General features: G+C 38.6%; 1 protein-coding gene across 1 annotated transcript; it reads left to right on the top strand.

Moving 5' to 3' along the window:
- The first annotated feature begins 2,232 nt into the window (after positions 1-2,232).
- On the top strand, positions 2,233-12,221 carry LOC113236083 (leukocyte receptor cluster member 8 homolog). Its single transcript, XM_026472069.1, has 5 exons — positions 2,233-3,591; positions 3,718-4,231; positions 4,310-4,514; positions 10,801-11,008; positions 11,570-12,221. Exons 1-5 carry the CDS (start codon positions 2,510-2,512, stop codon positions 11,730-11,732), a joined length of 2,172 nt encoding a protein of 723 aa, XP_026327854.1. The 5' UTR covers positions 2,233-2,509; the 3' UTR covers positions 11,733-12,221.
- Positions 12,222-12,406: the final 185 nt, after the last annotated feature.

The raw sequence follows: 12,406 nt of genomic DNA, 5'->3' as shown, positions 1-12,406 counted from the left end.
AATTGTATAATTCTACTTGCTGCTGGAGATTGGGGAATATATTATTTTCCCAATTCCCCACACGTAGAACTTCTCAAACCCTCAAATGAGTTGTTTTACAACTCCATTCCCCACAAAACCTACAATTAAGTTTGTAATTCCCCAGACATTTTATTAAGTAGCCTAAAATCGCCTTTTCCTATTTCAAATATAGCCTAAATATCGCCAAGTCGTCGATGACTTTTTTAGTCGCCGCCAGGACCCCTCGAAGCAGCCTAAGTGGCGAAAAATCGCCTAATCTGGCACCACTGGTACTACAGTCCTAATACCTTAATCCTTAATACACACACATGCATGATTCTGGTAACGTTTGTTTTTTATTTTCGCCTATTTATTTGGGTAGGCAAAGGTTTTACCATACAGTTTCCATAAAAAAATATCTTTCATTGAAGTGACATTTGAGTTTTGAAGTTTCTAAAGATGTAGTGATGTGAAATTGAATGAAAAAATCGATTTATATATCTTAGCAAGATAATTTGTAACAACGACAGTACCGGATTGGTTTTTTAGAAAATAATTTAAGAGCAAATACTAAATAAAACAGAAAGTATTCAATTATTATGTTACCAATAAACAACGCAACATAAAAAAATCAACAACAACCATATGAAAAGTCACCAACAAAGCATAAAATGAACTGCAGCGAAACAAACTATGAACAATTACTCCAAAACAACACGCAAATCTTAAAATAAAAGAAATCGATTTGAATACACGGTGGGTGCATTCGCATTGACGCGAGATACACATTAGTCGATTCGATTTATTAATTTTATGGTGTAGGGTCGTATTCTAGAACTCTACTCAATGCTCAAGTCAGGACTTGAGTATGATTCAAAGCACTAGAAATCATACTCAAGTCCTTGCCATTTATATACGTTAGGGTCGTATTTCCAGTGCTTGAAATCATACTTAAGTCTGCTCAAATCCTGACTTGAGGATTGAGTACAGTTCTGGAATACGACGCGTAAATCTCTATGGGTAAAATATTTCGTTTTACGCATAAAGTAATCGGAATAACCTATTCTATTAAACGCTAATTTTACTTTAAAAAAAAAAGGTCAATTTTGAAATGAGCCACTGTTCTGGAAAAGCAGTGATTTCAGTTATTTTCCATAATTTAATGATATTTATTGCCATTCAATACTTGTTACGTGATTTAATATAATTATTTAACATTCAGTAGTTTCGCAAATATGCAGAAAGTAAAGTAATAAAATATTTAAAAATAATCTGAGAAACGGAAATGGATGAATGAAAGAAAAACGTGATGTCTCTTTACTGTTTAGTGACCAGCATTGACAATTAGTGGGGAATTCCCAAAATTGCAGGAAATTTCAACTAGACTGGGGATTTTGTGGGGATTGGCGCTATGTGGGGATTCTGACATTTTATCATTTTGTTTAATCTATCAATTATTGATGCATCGCTAGTTTGATCGTTACTGTTAGAAATACTGTGATGAACTATATCGACGTGTTTTTCAACATTACACATCCCTCGTATTATTAACAAAGCAGTTTAAATAGAATTATTATTAGAGCACTTGGTTCTGAATTGTAAAATACCTAGCCGGTGCGTGTTGAGTTCGCGATTCTTTCTCCCGCTTAGGCTCGTCCCCGGTATGAAGCAAAAGGAAATCAACTATTGATAAACAAAGCCGAGCAGTTAGTACTTCCACACCACAATTTACCACTCGTCAACTTCAAATATTAAATATAGGTCGAAACTCATTGATTATTTCTAACATTAACATAATGCTACCAAATGCACAACAAATAATCAATTTACTTAGTTTTGTAAGTTTACTTAATTTTGCAAAGAAAAATGATTTTTTTTCAAAGACTGATTAATGTTAATGTAATTAAAATAAATAAACGATTTAAGGTCATCTAATTTTATAATTAGTTTTACATTTTACATTTGTTTACATTCACAGCAAACGTAATAGATGGTTACATTTTGAGTTTCTTAATTCTTTATTATATTTTTAAGCGATGTATTTCTAATAAATAATGAAAACTCGAGATGTGGGGAATTTGTGGGGAATATGATCTTTGCTCTCCCCAAATTTGGGGATTTTAACCGTGATTTTTGGGGATTTTGAACAATTGGCATTGGCAACGATGTTGGTGACGTCGTCGTTTCAACTTTCAACGTCATTCACTTTGGTGTGAGAATGAGAAAACAAAATGGCTGCGCATTTTAACGTATGATTTCATCTTTCTCGGTACGAACAAAGTTAGTGAGTATAATGTTGTTTCTGTGCAGTGTGAAAAGTGATCTTGTTTAGAATATCATCACTTTTAGTGAATAATCATCGGTCGACGGGGAAGATCATAATCGGTTTGAATTTCTTTGGTACCTATTTAATTGGTGGAAGATAAGGGTCGCCATTTTGTGTTAAGTTAACAGTTTGGCCACAATTTGGAGCTCTCACAACTCAACAAAATCTATACCTACCGTTAAAATGGCAGATAACAGCGGTTCTAAAGAACCACCCATACAAACAATGAGTGGTATGCCTCCCAACCACAATCCGTGGATTTATGGCGCATATCCTCCATATAACGGATATCACGGTGGCATATTCCCTCCTTACTATAATCAATACTTCAACCAAATGGGTAAAAACACAGGATTTAGCAACGTTCATCAGTTTCACCACGCTTTAGAGGCGAAAGCCGACTTTGGCCATCAACAATTCGTGAGACCGCCTCCACCACCAGCTCCATTGTTAGGAATGTCTCCTCTTGACACAAGTCGACCATTTTTTAACCAATCCCCTATCAGGTTTAATCTGAATCCGCACAGAAAAACTGCTCCTATTCCCTTAAATGAAAACCCCCTTTTGTCTAGCAACACTGTGTCTAAGAAAAAACGCAAGAAGCTTAATAATAAGCCCGACGAAAGTTCTGACGATTCATTACCCCCTTTGCCCGATCACCCACCGCCGTTACCCCCGTGCCCACCCCCAGACATTCCTAAACCACCCCCTCCGCCCCCACTCGATGTCCCTCTACCTCCACCATTGGCTGCTGAGGATATCCCAGAACCTCCTGAAGATGAGCCGCAAGAAGAGCATGTTTCTCCCAAAGATATGGAGGTGGAACATGCATCTGAAATTTCATGCAATGATATTTCTACAAATCTTTTAAAATCCTCTTCTATATCAAGTTCAGCTGGAACATGGCCAGAGAGTTTAGAAAGATACATCAAAAGGTGTTATGAAAAATGCAAAACAACTTTTGATCGTGATCAAATTGACATATGTTTAAAGGGACGTATTACGGCAGCAGCTAACAAAGATGAAATATGGACTAGGAATTGGGATGAAGAGCCAATTCCCAGTGTTCATAGTGAAAGGAATTCGTTGGCTGTGAAACCAGTTCATGGTACATTATCTTTGTACCAGAAACCTGAAAGTCACGCAGATTCTAAAAAGAATAGTTTAGCTAATCATAGAAGTAATTTTAATCATAGAAGTCCTCAGAGAAGGCGCCGTCCACATTCAAGGTCCAGATCTAGAAGTCCGCCAAGAAAAAGGCATAGGTGAGTTCTGTTATGTAAATTGTTTTCATGAGTAATGATTTTTGATTTTTGATTGAAATTGTAAAATTATACTTTAGTTCCACAGTTTATATCATCAGTTAATAAATAATTTGTCCTCTTTTACAGTCCTTCTTCCACATCAAGCGATGAGGTTGAAGATAAAAGAAACTTCAAGAGCAAAGGGCGTCAGAAAGTCAAAGATAGGTTATCACTTGACCATAAGAAACCTGAAAAATACACTAAAAATAAGAAGAAGGCACAATACAATCAATTTGTTATTGATGATGTACAAGGAAATGCAGAAAGGTTACAAAAGAGAGCTGAACGATTTGGAAATGCGAATGTTCCCACCATAGCTAGTTCTTTACAGGCTGGATTCAAGAGACCAGAGCTGACCGCAAGGAGACCAATCATAGAAGATAATGAAGGAGATTATGAGTTGAACAATATGCACATTGTGGGAACATGTATGGATATAGAGAAGTCTTTCCTCAGGTTGACCAGGGCACCTGAGGCTTGTGAAGTTAGGCCTGTAAATATTCTGAGGAACTCCCTTAAAAATGTAAAAGAAAGATGGATTGAGAAACAAGATTATAGATATGCATGTGATCAACTGAAATCAATTAGGCAAGATTTAACAGTAAGTGACTGTGCTATTTATTTATTATGTTTTGGTATTATGATGTGCTTTTTATGTCTTTAACAAAATTATTTATAGGTACAAGGTGTTCGGGATGGTTTTACAGTGGAAGTGTATGAAACTCATGCTCGGATAGCTCTAGAGAAAGGTGACCATGAGGAATTCAATCAGTGTCAGACACAACTCAAAATGCTATATTCAGAGTTACCAGACAGTAGACCTAATGCTCCAGAGTTTACAGCTTACAGGATATTGTACTACATTTTCACAAAAAATACTTTAGGTAAGTAGAGTGATCTATTTTTACTATAAATATAAGGCTATCAGCTTAAAACTGGTGTAACCCACGTTCAATTTTTTTCTGCAATATCATATAATGGTAGGAAAAAAATTATGATGGTGACACCACTTTTGCGCCGATAGCCTTCAATATTTCAGTGATGCATCTTTTGGCCAAAACTTTTTGACCCATGTTTCGTTTTTTAATACACTTAAAATTATTATTTATTATTATCTTATTAACTATACATTCAAACACATTAAGAAACTTTATCTTAACTTTATTTTAACTTTATTCCAAATACGAGAATAGAAGAAACTTTGGAGAATTAATGATATTGATTTATCACACTAATGCCAAATCTATTGTATATCACAAACTAATAATTACTTGTCTTAATTAATGTTGAACAAACATTAACCCAAATTAATTACTCTTCACTTGTATATACTTGTAAATACCTAGTGTAGCATGATATTGAGTTCATGGTAGATGGGTGAGATTATATTTGATGAATCGCAGTCAGCTGGTTGCTGTCAAGGGTTTCAAATCTAGTGCTATTCAAATGAAATTCGGGGTCCCCCAGGTCTCTAATTTGGGACCATTATTTTTCATAATAATTATAAATGTCTTGGTTCACTAAGTTACCTACCCTTGTCTCCTGTATGCCGATGATCTTCAAATGTTTACCAAGGTAAAGAATGTTAGTACCCTTTTTTTCTTGCAGTGGGATGCTACTATGGTTGTGGAATGGTACCTTTTTTATAATATCAAGTGACGGGATGAACAAATCGTGCAGTAAGCTGCACGCCGGTCCGTAACAGTTGCAGTGCCACTCAGAGCTTTATATCGCAAAGATCTGAGTCGCACTGCCATTGCGCCTGTCACCCTGAGACATAAGTTGACAAGTCCCATGTGCCTGTAATTTCACTAGCTCCCTTACTCTTCAAAACCGGAACACAGTAATGCTGACATTACTGCTTGCCGGCAGAGATAGGTAAAGTGGCAGTACCTCCCTGGACTCTTTCACAAGGAGCTCTACTGCTACTAAACCTACACGTCGATAATTGCTTTATAGTGGTCCATTTACTAACAAGCGACACAAAGTAATTTTGAACGTAATCGAGGGTGCATCACTCCAGAGAAAGTCGGCTGCTAGAGACTTGGGCGTGTACTTTGAGGAGAAGCTTACTTACTTTTTGGAACCATTACGACTTTCTAGTATTAAAGACTTGCAAAATGTTAGGATTTGTCACCAGATGTACTAAAGATTTTAAAAACCCCAAGACCCTTATTAGATTTTTTATGCCATAATTAGAAGTACTCTTGAGTATACATGTGTCGTCACCTTTTTACAAGTTTCATTCTAAACGTCTGGAAGGTGTACAAAACAGAGCTCTCAAAATAACAAGCTAAGGTGCCTATATATTTGCTCGATACTGTCGATCTATAATGATGTGTTTTGAGACAGAAATTTTGCCATATGTTTACTTGTAAAATTGCATGCAGATATATAATAGTATACAGTGCAGTATAGAGTACAGTGCACTGTCCTGTGCTTCTACCCCACCTACGATGGGGTTGGGCTCAGGCTGCTGCGCGTAGTCGGGTTTAGATTACGGGGTGCGCTTATGCTGTTTGGTGGCACAGCGGTTAGTACTATGGGCGCTTGACGAGGAGGTTCCGGGTTCGTTTGGGCCAATTTTGGGAAATTGAAAAAAAACGAACATTTCTAAACTGGTTCTGGTCTGTGTATTCTGGGTATTGCCCCCAAAGTTATCGTTATTTTGATATTCATAGTACAGGAAATTCCCTAATTTGAGACCAGAAATTTGGTGTCATTGTCTGGCATTTTTTCCTTAAATACTTCTATTTGTCATATCTTCGTTAGAAAAAGGAGTCTAACAGATAAACAAAGGTATCTCACATTTCCACTACATCGGGAAGTGTGCCGTACATTTTGAGTAATTGTGAGAATAGAGCCTTGGTGTACTAATACGTAAGGTGGCGTGCGGACGCTTCGGGCTTTGCCCTCCGAAGTGACTTTGTTTTAAAAAATTCAAATAACTCTTTAATGTCGGCCATATTTCAAAATTGCAAAAATATATTTTGACCACTAAAACTCTGTGACTGCGATTGATGGTCGTTAATTTTTTTGTAGCTGGTCCAGGACTATCTGGAACTTGGCCATTGTTCGTTAAGAGATGGGCTCTTATTGATGTAGTAAATGCGGTATAGTTGACTGCAAGGATTTTTTTTTTGATCTTATACAACATGGCCTCCACCTTTTGATTTGGTCAAAATAACTTGTTCTCAAGCCTCCTTATATTTTTGTCTTTATTTAATCAGGCTTAATGGAAGTGGTCATAAGGTGGCTCACTGTTGTTCCTGTTTGGTTTTCAACTATTATTAAACTTCGGCTGTTAGCATATCTCCGCTTTGGCTGCTCTGTCCAGCCAATTTTTTATTCTCCTAATGTGTGATAATATTTTGGGTATGATGGGAGGGTATGGGACATATCCCATGCAAATCATAATTTGCATCCTCGCCATATTTAAGAAATTAGTAATAATAATAATAACGCACACACTCAACATAGCCCCGCACTAGGGAAACCCTGTGTCGCGGGTGCCATGGACACACACACATAGACAACCACAAATTACACCCAAACTCACGAGAGAAATAAATGTAGGCCATACAAATATTTCTCCCGCAGAGATCCCAGGTTCGATTCCCGGAATCGAACCTGGGATCTCTGCGTGGCATTCCGGCATGGTAACCGTTCGGCCACAGAGGCAGTTATAAAGTTAAAGTTAAGTTATAAAGCTTTTGAATGCTCAAGACCCTTGTTCTGTAACCACACTTCTCGGGAGTGGTGTGTGCTCTCATTTAGCAGAGTGAGCTTTGCCAGGCTGTATGCTATCCCTATGAAGGGTTCGGGTCCAATAAAGGTGTCCCTAGCACCAGCCTTTGCCAGTTCATCCGCTGACTCTTTACCCTCGATGTCAGAGTGGCCTGGAACCCAGCGCAGTACCACTGTATTACTTTCCCCGAGAGTGTTCAGTATATTTCCACAGTTCCCTACAATCCTCGATGTTTGGGTGAATGAGGCTAGTGCATGTAGAGCCGCTTGACTATCTGAGTTTCCGTAAAAATGCTTGTCAACGTAGTTTCTCTTCAGGTTCAAATCCGCATAAGTAATGATTTCGTACACTTCGGCCTGAAAGATTTTTGTTTGGGAAGCATGACATCAGAAGTCATTCCCAGAACAGAGTGTTCCAGAATTGAGTCTTGGGCTGTCCTCAATGTCTGGGAGAGCCATCTGCTTCTTAACCTAGTGGTAAGCCTTTACATGCTGGTACTGGCCTCCCTGTATGAATAAATGCAGAGGAGTCAGGTTCAGCAATGCATTTAGGGCTGCCTCAAGTGTGGTGGACATGGCTCCCGTTGCTAGCAGGCACGCGATGCGCTGTAGACTGCCCAATGTGACAATTGTGGTTGTTTGGCTGACTTTAGCACTCCAAGCAACAGAGTCGTAAGTCACTATGGGCCTCACAATTGCCTTATATAACCAGAGTGTCATCTTTGGTTTTAGACCCCAACGCTGTCACGTCACACGTGACCCAACGTGTCACGGCTACAGATACCTAAGGCCATCTTGGCCTTGTTGATCGTGTTAGCTATATGGTGGTTCCACCTTAGGGTTTGATCTAGAGTTATCCCTAGATATTTGACTTCTGCGGAAAAGCCCACAGCCCTGCCACCAAGATCTGGTTCCACTAGTTTGTCTAGTTTCCGTCTCCTGGTGAAGTGAACAATGGTTGTCTTTTCCGCATTGATTGATAATTCGTTATCTTGACACCACGCGGAAACAGTGTCAAGTGCTCCTTAGTGATGATATAGTACTTTGGCAGTGCCCTCGAACTGTGATCACCAGGTCATCCGCATATCCCCGAGCGTATTGACGCTCAAGGATATGCGGATATCCGGAACCTGTATAGGTTGGCTGAACTGAATATTGATTCAGTTCAGCCAACACAGCAAGCGTCCACAGGAGAGGAGAAATTACCCCACCTTGCGGGCAATACCTTACTGTGGAGGCCGCAAGCCGGTCCCCATGTAACGAGATACTGGCCCTGCGGCTTAAAAGCATGTTCTGTAGTCACCTCGTGGTTGAAGTGTCTACACCTTGTAGGTTAGGCCCTTCACCAGAGTATGGATGGGTGGGATCTAGACATTGAGGGTGTATTGTCAAAAGCACCCTCAATGTCTGGAAAGGCACACAGTGCCATTTGTTTATCCTCAAACGCTCTTTCAACCCTGTCCACAAGGTGGTCAAAGCTGTCTCTGTGGACTTTCCACTCTGATAGGCGTGTTGAGTGTGATGGATAGGACTATATATTAAGGACGAAGCCCTAATGTGATTGTCAAGTACCTTCTCCATTGCCTTAAGCAAAAATGAGGTTAGGCAGATGGGTCTAAAGGACTTAGCAAGAGAGTAGTCGTTTCTGCCTGCCTTCGGTATAAATACAACTTTACACGTTGTCCATTGCATCGGTATGTGTCCACAAGCAAGACTGGTTCTGTATATATTGTAGTATATTGACCAGGTATGGCAAGAGTACACTTATGCCTTGCTGCAGTAAGATGGGAGTAATACTGTCCTCACCAGGGGATTTATACGATTTAAACGAGCTTATGGCCCAAGCCACTTGTCGGGGTCTTATTATGTTGGCGGCTCTGTTCCAGTCTTCATTGCGAGGTGAATGTAGCTTCGTTGCTGGAGTAGTGGGCGTGTCACACAAGGCCCCCGGGAAGTGGGTTGACATTAAAAGCTCAAGGGTTTCTATCGTAGAAGTCGAGAACGTCCCATCAGGCTTCTTTAACAGTCCTGGTTGATGGGAATTGGGTTTAGCGAGCAGTCTATGTAGACGTGCACCTTGAGGAGCACTAGTGATCTCCTCACAGAACCGCCTCCACGATACTCGCTTGGCCTTCCTTATCTCCTTGTTATAGTTAGATAGTTAGGTAGGGCCTTCCTGTAGGTCTCCCATTCCTTTGTTACTTTTGGCTCTATTGAAGAGCCTTCGAGGTTTCTCTCTTAGCTTTCTCAGTTTTGCATTCCACCCGCTTCGTAATACCGATACGTAATCTTGCTCGATCGCTTTACCTATTTTTTAAATTATAATTATGTACAGGTATTGTTATAATTTACTAATTATTTACTTTAATTAGAAAAGTTGACTGAAAAAAATTTTTTGGCACTTTGGAACTTTTTGTAACTAAGATTTGGTACTTACCAACTTTAGGTTACATGAAAGTATTGCTAGAAGTACCTTGCTCCGCAGCTGCAGAGATTCGCACGTGAGTTCCGTTTCAGCTTAGCACATTTGACTTCACAACTTTGAAAGCAGAGACGATTGTTGCGCAATTCTTCGACTCTCGTAATCTCCTCTGCGTAAAGTAAACGTTTCACATAAGAATAGGTACGCACTTGCACTTGATGGTAATACAGGTTCTGGTGAACCTGGTAGCGATTCTTTTTTGCACTAACTCTTGTTTACATACTAAATCACGTGGCATTTCGTGAGAGACTATAAAATTTATTTGGGATGTCAGCGGCACGTAGACGCAATACGGGAGGCATGGTCGAGTGATCTACCAATCGCCGCTACCAGCACCCCATCACCAAATAGACCCATGCATTTGCATTTCTGTGCGCTTAAGGTCATTGTTCAAGATGCTTCCCGTAGCAATTGCCATGCAAGTCAATGACCTTTGGATCAAGCATTGTTAGGAAACTTCCTAATAATTTATTAGTTATTCATTTTTTTTAGTGATTTGGGTTCAGTTTCGGATTTATAATGACCTCTGTAATATGGCGAGAATTCAAATTAACACATTGTATAAATAAAGTTTTTCAACTTAATTTAGAAATAAAACTTAATTGATTTTAAGCTTTTCTATTACATTTTTTTTATAGGTTCTAGAACTAAATGATAAGAATATTGTAATTAATCTCCTGAGAAAAAGGTAAAAAAAATATTATTTTCCTACTTCAAGAGGTCAAACAATTTGTGAGAGCACTCAGTTATCCACCTGTTTTGTCACAGGCTTTTATCTCACAAACGTTTTACGTCAATTGAGTAGTATTCGAGTTGATAGTAAAAATAAATACATATGGGCGAAATTTCGTTTACAAAATAATATTGTGATACTTTTTCGGCCCACCATTAGATCACTGTAGTTTTCGTGTGTAGTATTAATTTGATACTTTTGTTTTCAGATTTAACAACTATATTCCAGTTTCTTTCTAAGGAAGATAGGGAAAATGAGTGCATAAAGCATGCACTTCAAACAAGGTGTGCTTGGGCAACAGGAAACTTACACAAGTTTTTCCTGCTGTACAAGACTGCTCCCCTCATGGCCGGCTATTTGATGGACTGGTTTGTCGAGAGGGAGCGCAGAAAATACCTCAAATATATAATAAAATCGTACGTCCTTATTCTCCCATTGCTTATTACTTTGGTGCTACTGATCAAATTTCAGCATTCATTTCATATCTGTCCTATTTATTATGCCATTCAATAGTGTTTTTGAATTGAAAGGCACTCATCTGCCTAAGCAACTTTATGGTAATAAAGTACATGGGGATTTCTTCAATATCTCTACTTTAATTTGATGATCAATAGAACCAACATAATATCTATTAATTCTTGTCAATAGGTAGATAGGTTGCTATGCGAACTAATTACTCATTACCTAAGTCCTACCCATTATTGCATGTATGAAACTGTTCAACTAATGATCGTCACAGGTAAGCTAACACGATTCTAGATGAGGTCTGTCAAAGAAATGTTATTATTTTTACAAAATAGACAAATTGTTTAAGGATTGATTATTAATGTGGATAAGTGTTCGTCCACAATGAAAATTGCATAGTTCAAGAGCGTGTTACAAATTATTGTTGTATTTTTTGCTAATCATATTTTTCAGGTGAGTTACCACCAGCCAGTGCTGGTTGTGTTTTATTAATATTAAATTTATATGTGCAGATACAGACAGAGCGTTCCTGTGGACTACATCACCCGCGAGTTGGCCTTCGACTCTTCGGATAAGACGTTTGAGTTCTTGCAACAGGTGCCAGTTATTTACACTGGTAGCGATCAAACTCAAATTGATTGCAAGGCCAGCCTACAAGCTGTACTTGCTATATAACATCATCTGCGTGATGTTCCTGTTTTCGTAAAATATTGTTGCGTGGTGATGTAGCAACCGCAGTGTCGAAAGGCCATTTACGTCGCAGGGTTCCATCAGTTAGCAGATTCGTTCCTGGCTCACATTATTGTCACATTAGTTTGATCTGCTTTATAGATGCGGCATATAGCTAATATACTATTCCAAATTAAGTTGTCCAGTTGAAGAAAAGTTGCCGATGTTCTCAACGCACATATACCTGGAGGTTGAAGATTACCTGCCACCACGCTGCGAAGATGCAAATGCTACATTTTGCCTAACAGTGACAGTTTAAAAGACAATTACATACATAGCAAAGCAAATGGACTTCATTAAGTGTTTCTAGTTTTATGCAACAAGGTTTTATTTTTGTACATATTGTGTAAATTGTTTAGACTCAATACCGTTATTATTTTGTAATTTGTAATGAAAGTTGATTTTATGGAATGTTCATATTGAATAATACAAGTCTTGGTTTTAATGTATTGTTTCATTTAAGATTTTTTCTTTTTTTTTATGATATCAAATGACTGGAAAAGGTCGTGCGCCTGTAGGTGTCAGGCTGTGATTTTGGACAACTGTAGTAATTATTGAGATATACAGGGTTACAGGTTAAGTCGACCTGAATCCTTTAAGGGGTAACAGTTTGCATCATT

This window comes from Hyposmocoma kahamanoa, unplaced genomic scaffold, assembly GCF_003589595.1.
Source record: "Hyposmocoma kahamanoa isolate Upper Pololo Valley unplaced genomic scaffold, ASM358959v1 88100, whole genome shotgun sequence".
Classification (NCBI taxonomy): Eukaryota; Metazoa; Arthropoda; class Insecta; order Lepidoptera; family Cosmopterigidae; genus Hyposmocoma; species Hyposmocoma kahamanoa.
Note: the sequence above shows the minus strand (reverse complement) of the source record. Positions and strands in the feature narration are given on the sequence as shown.

What these genes read in the sequence shown, in the direction of transcription:
- LOC113236083 (XM_026472069.1), top strand. Translation starts at nt 2,510, where the DNA reads ATGGCAGATAACAGCGGTTCTAAAGAACCACCCATACAAACAATGAGT. An exon ending in CAATTAGGCAAGATTTAACA is followed by an intron (nt 4,232 to 4,309) that starts GTAAGTGACTGT and finishes AATTATTTATAG; the next exon opens with GTACAAGGTGTTCGGGATGG. An exon ending in TTTCACAAAAAATACTTTAG is followed by an intron (nt 4,515 to 10,800) that starts GTAAGTAGAGTG and finishes TTTTGTTTTCAG; the next exon opens with ATTTAACAACTATATTCCAG.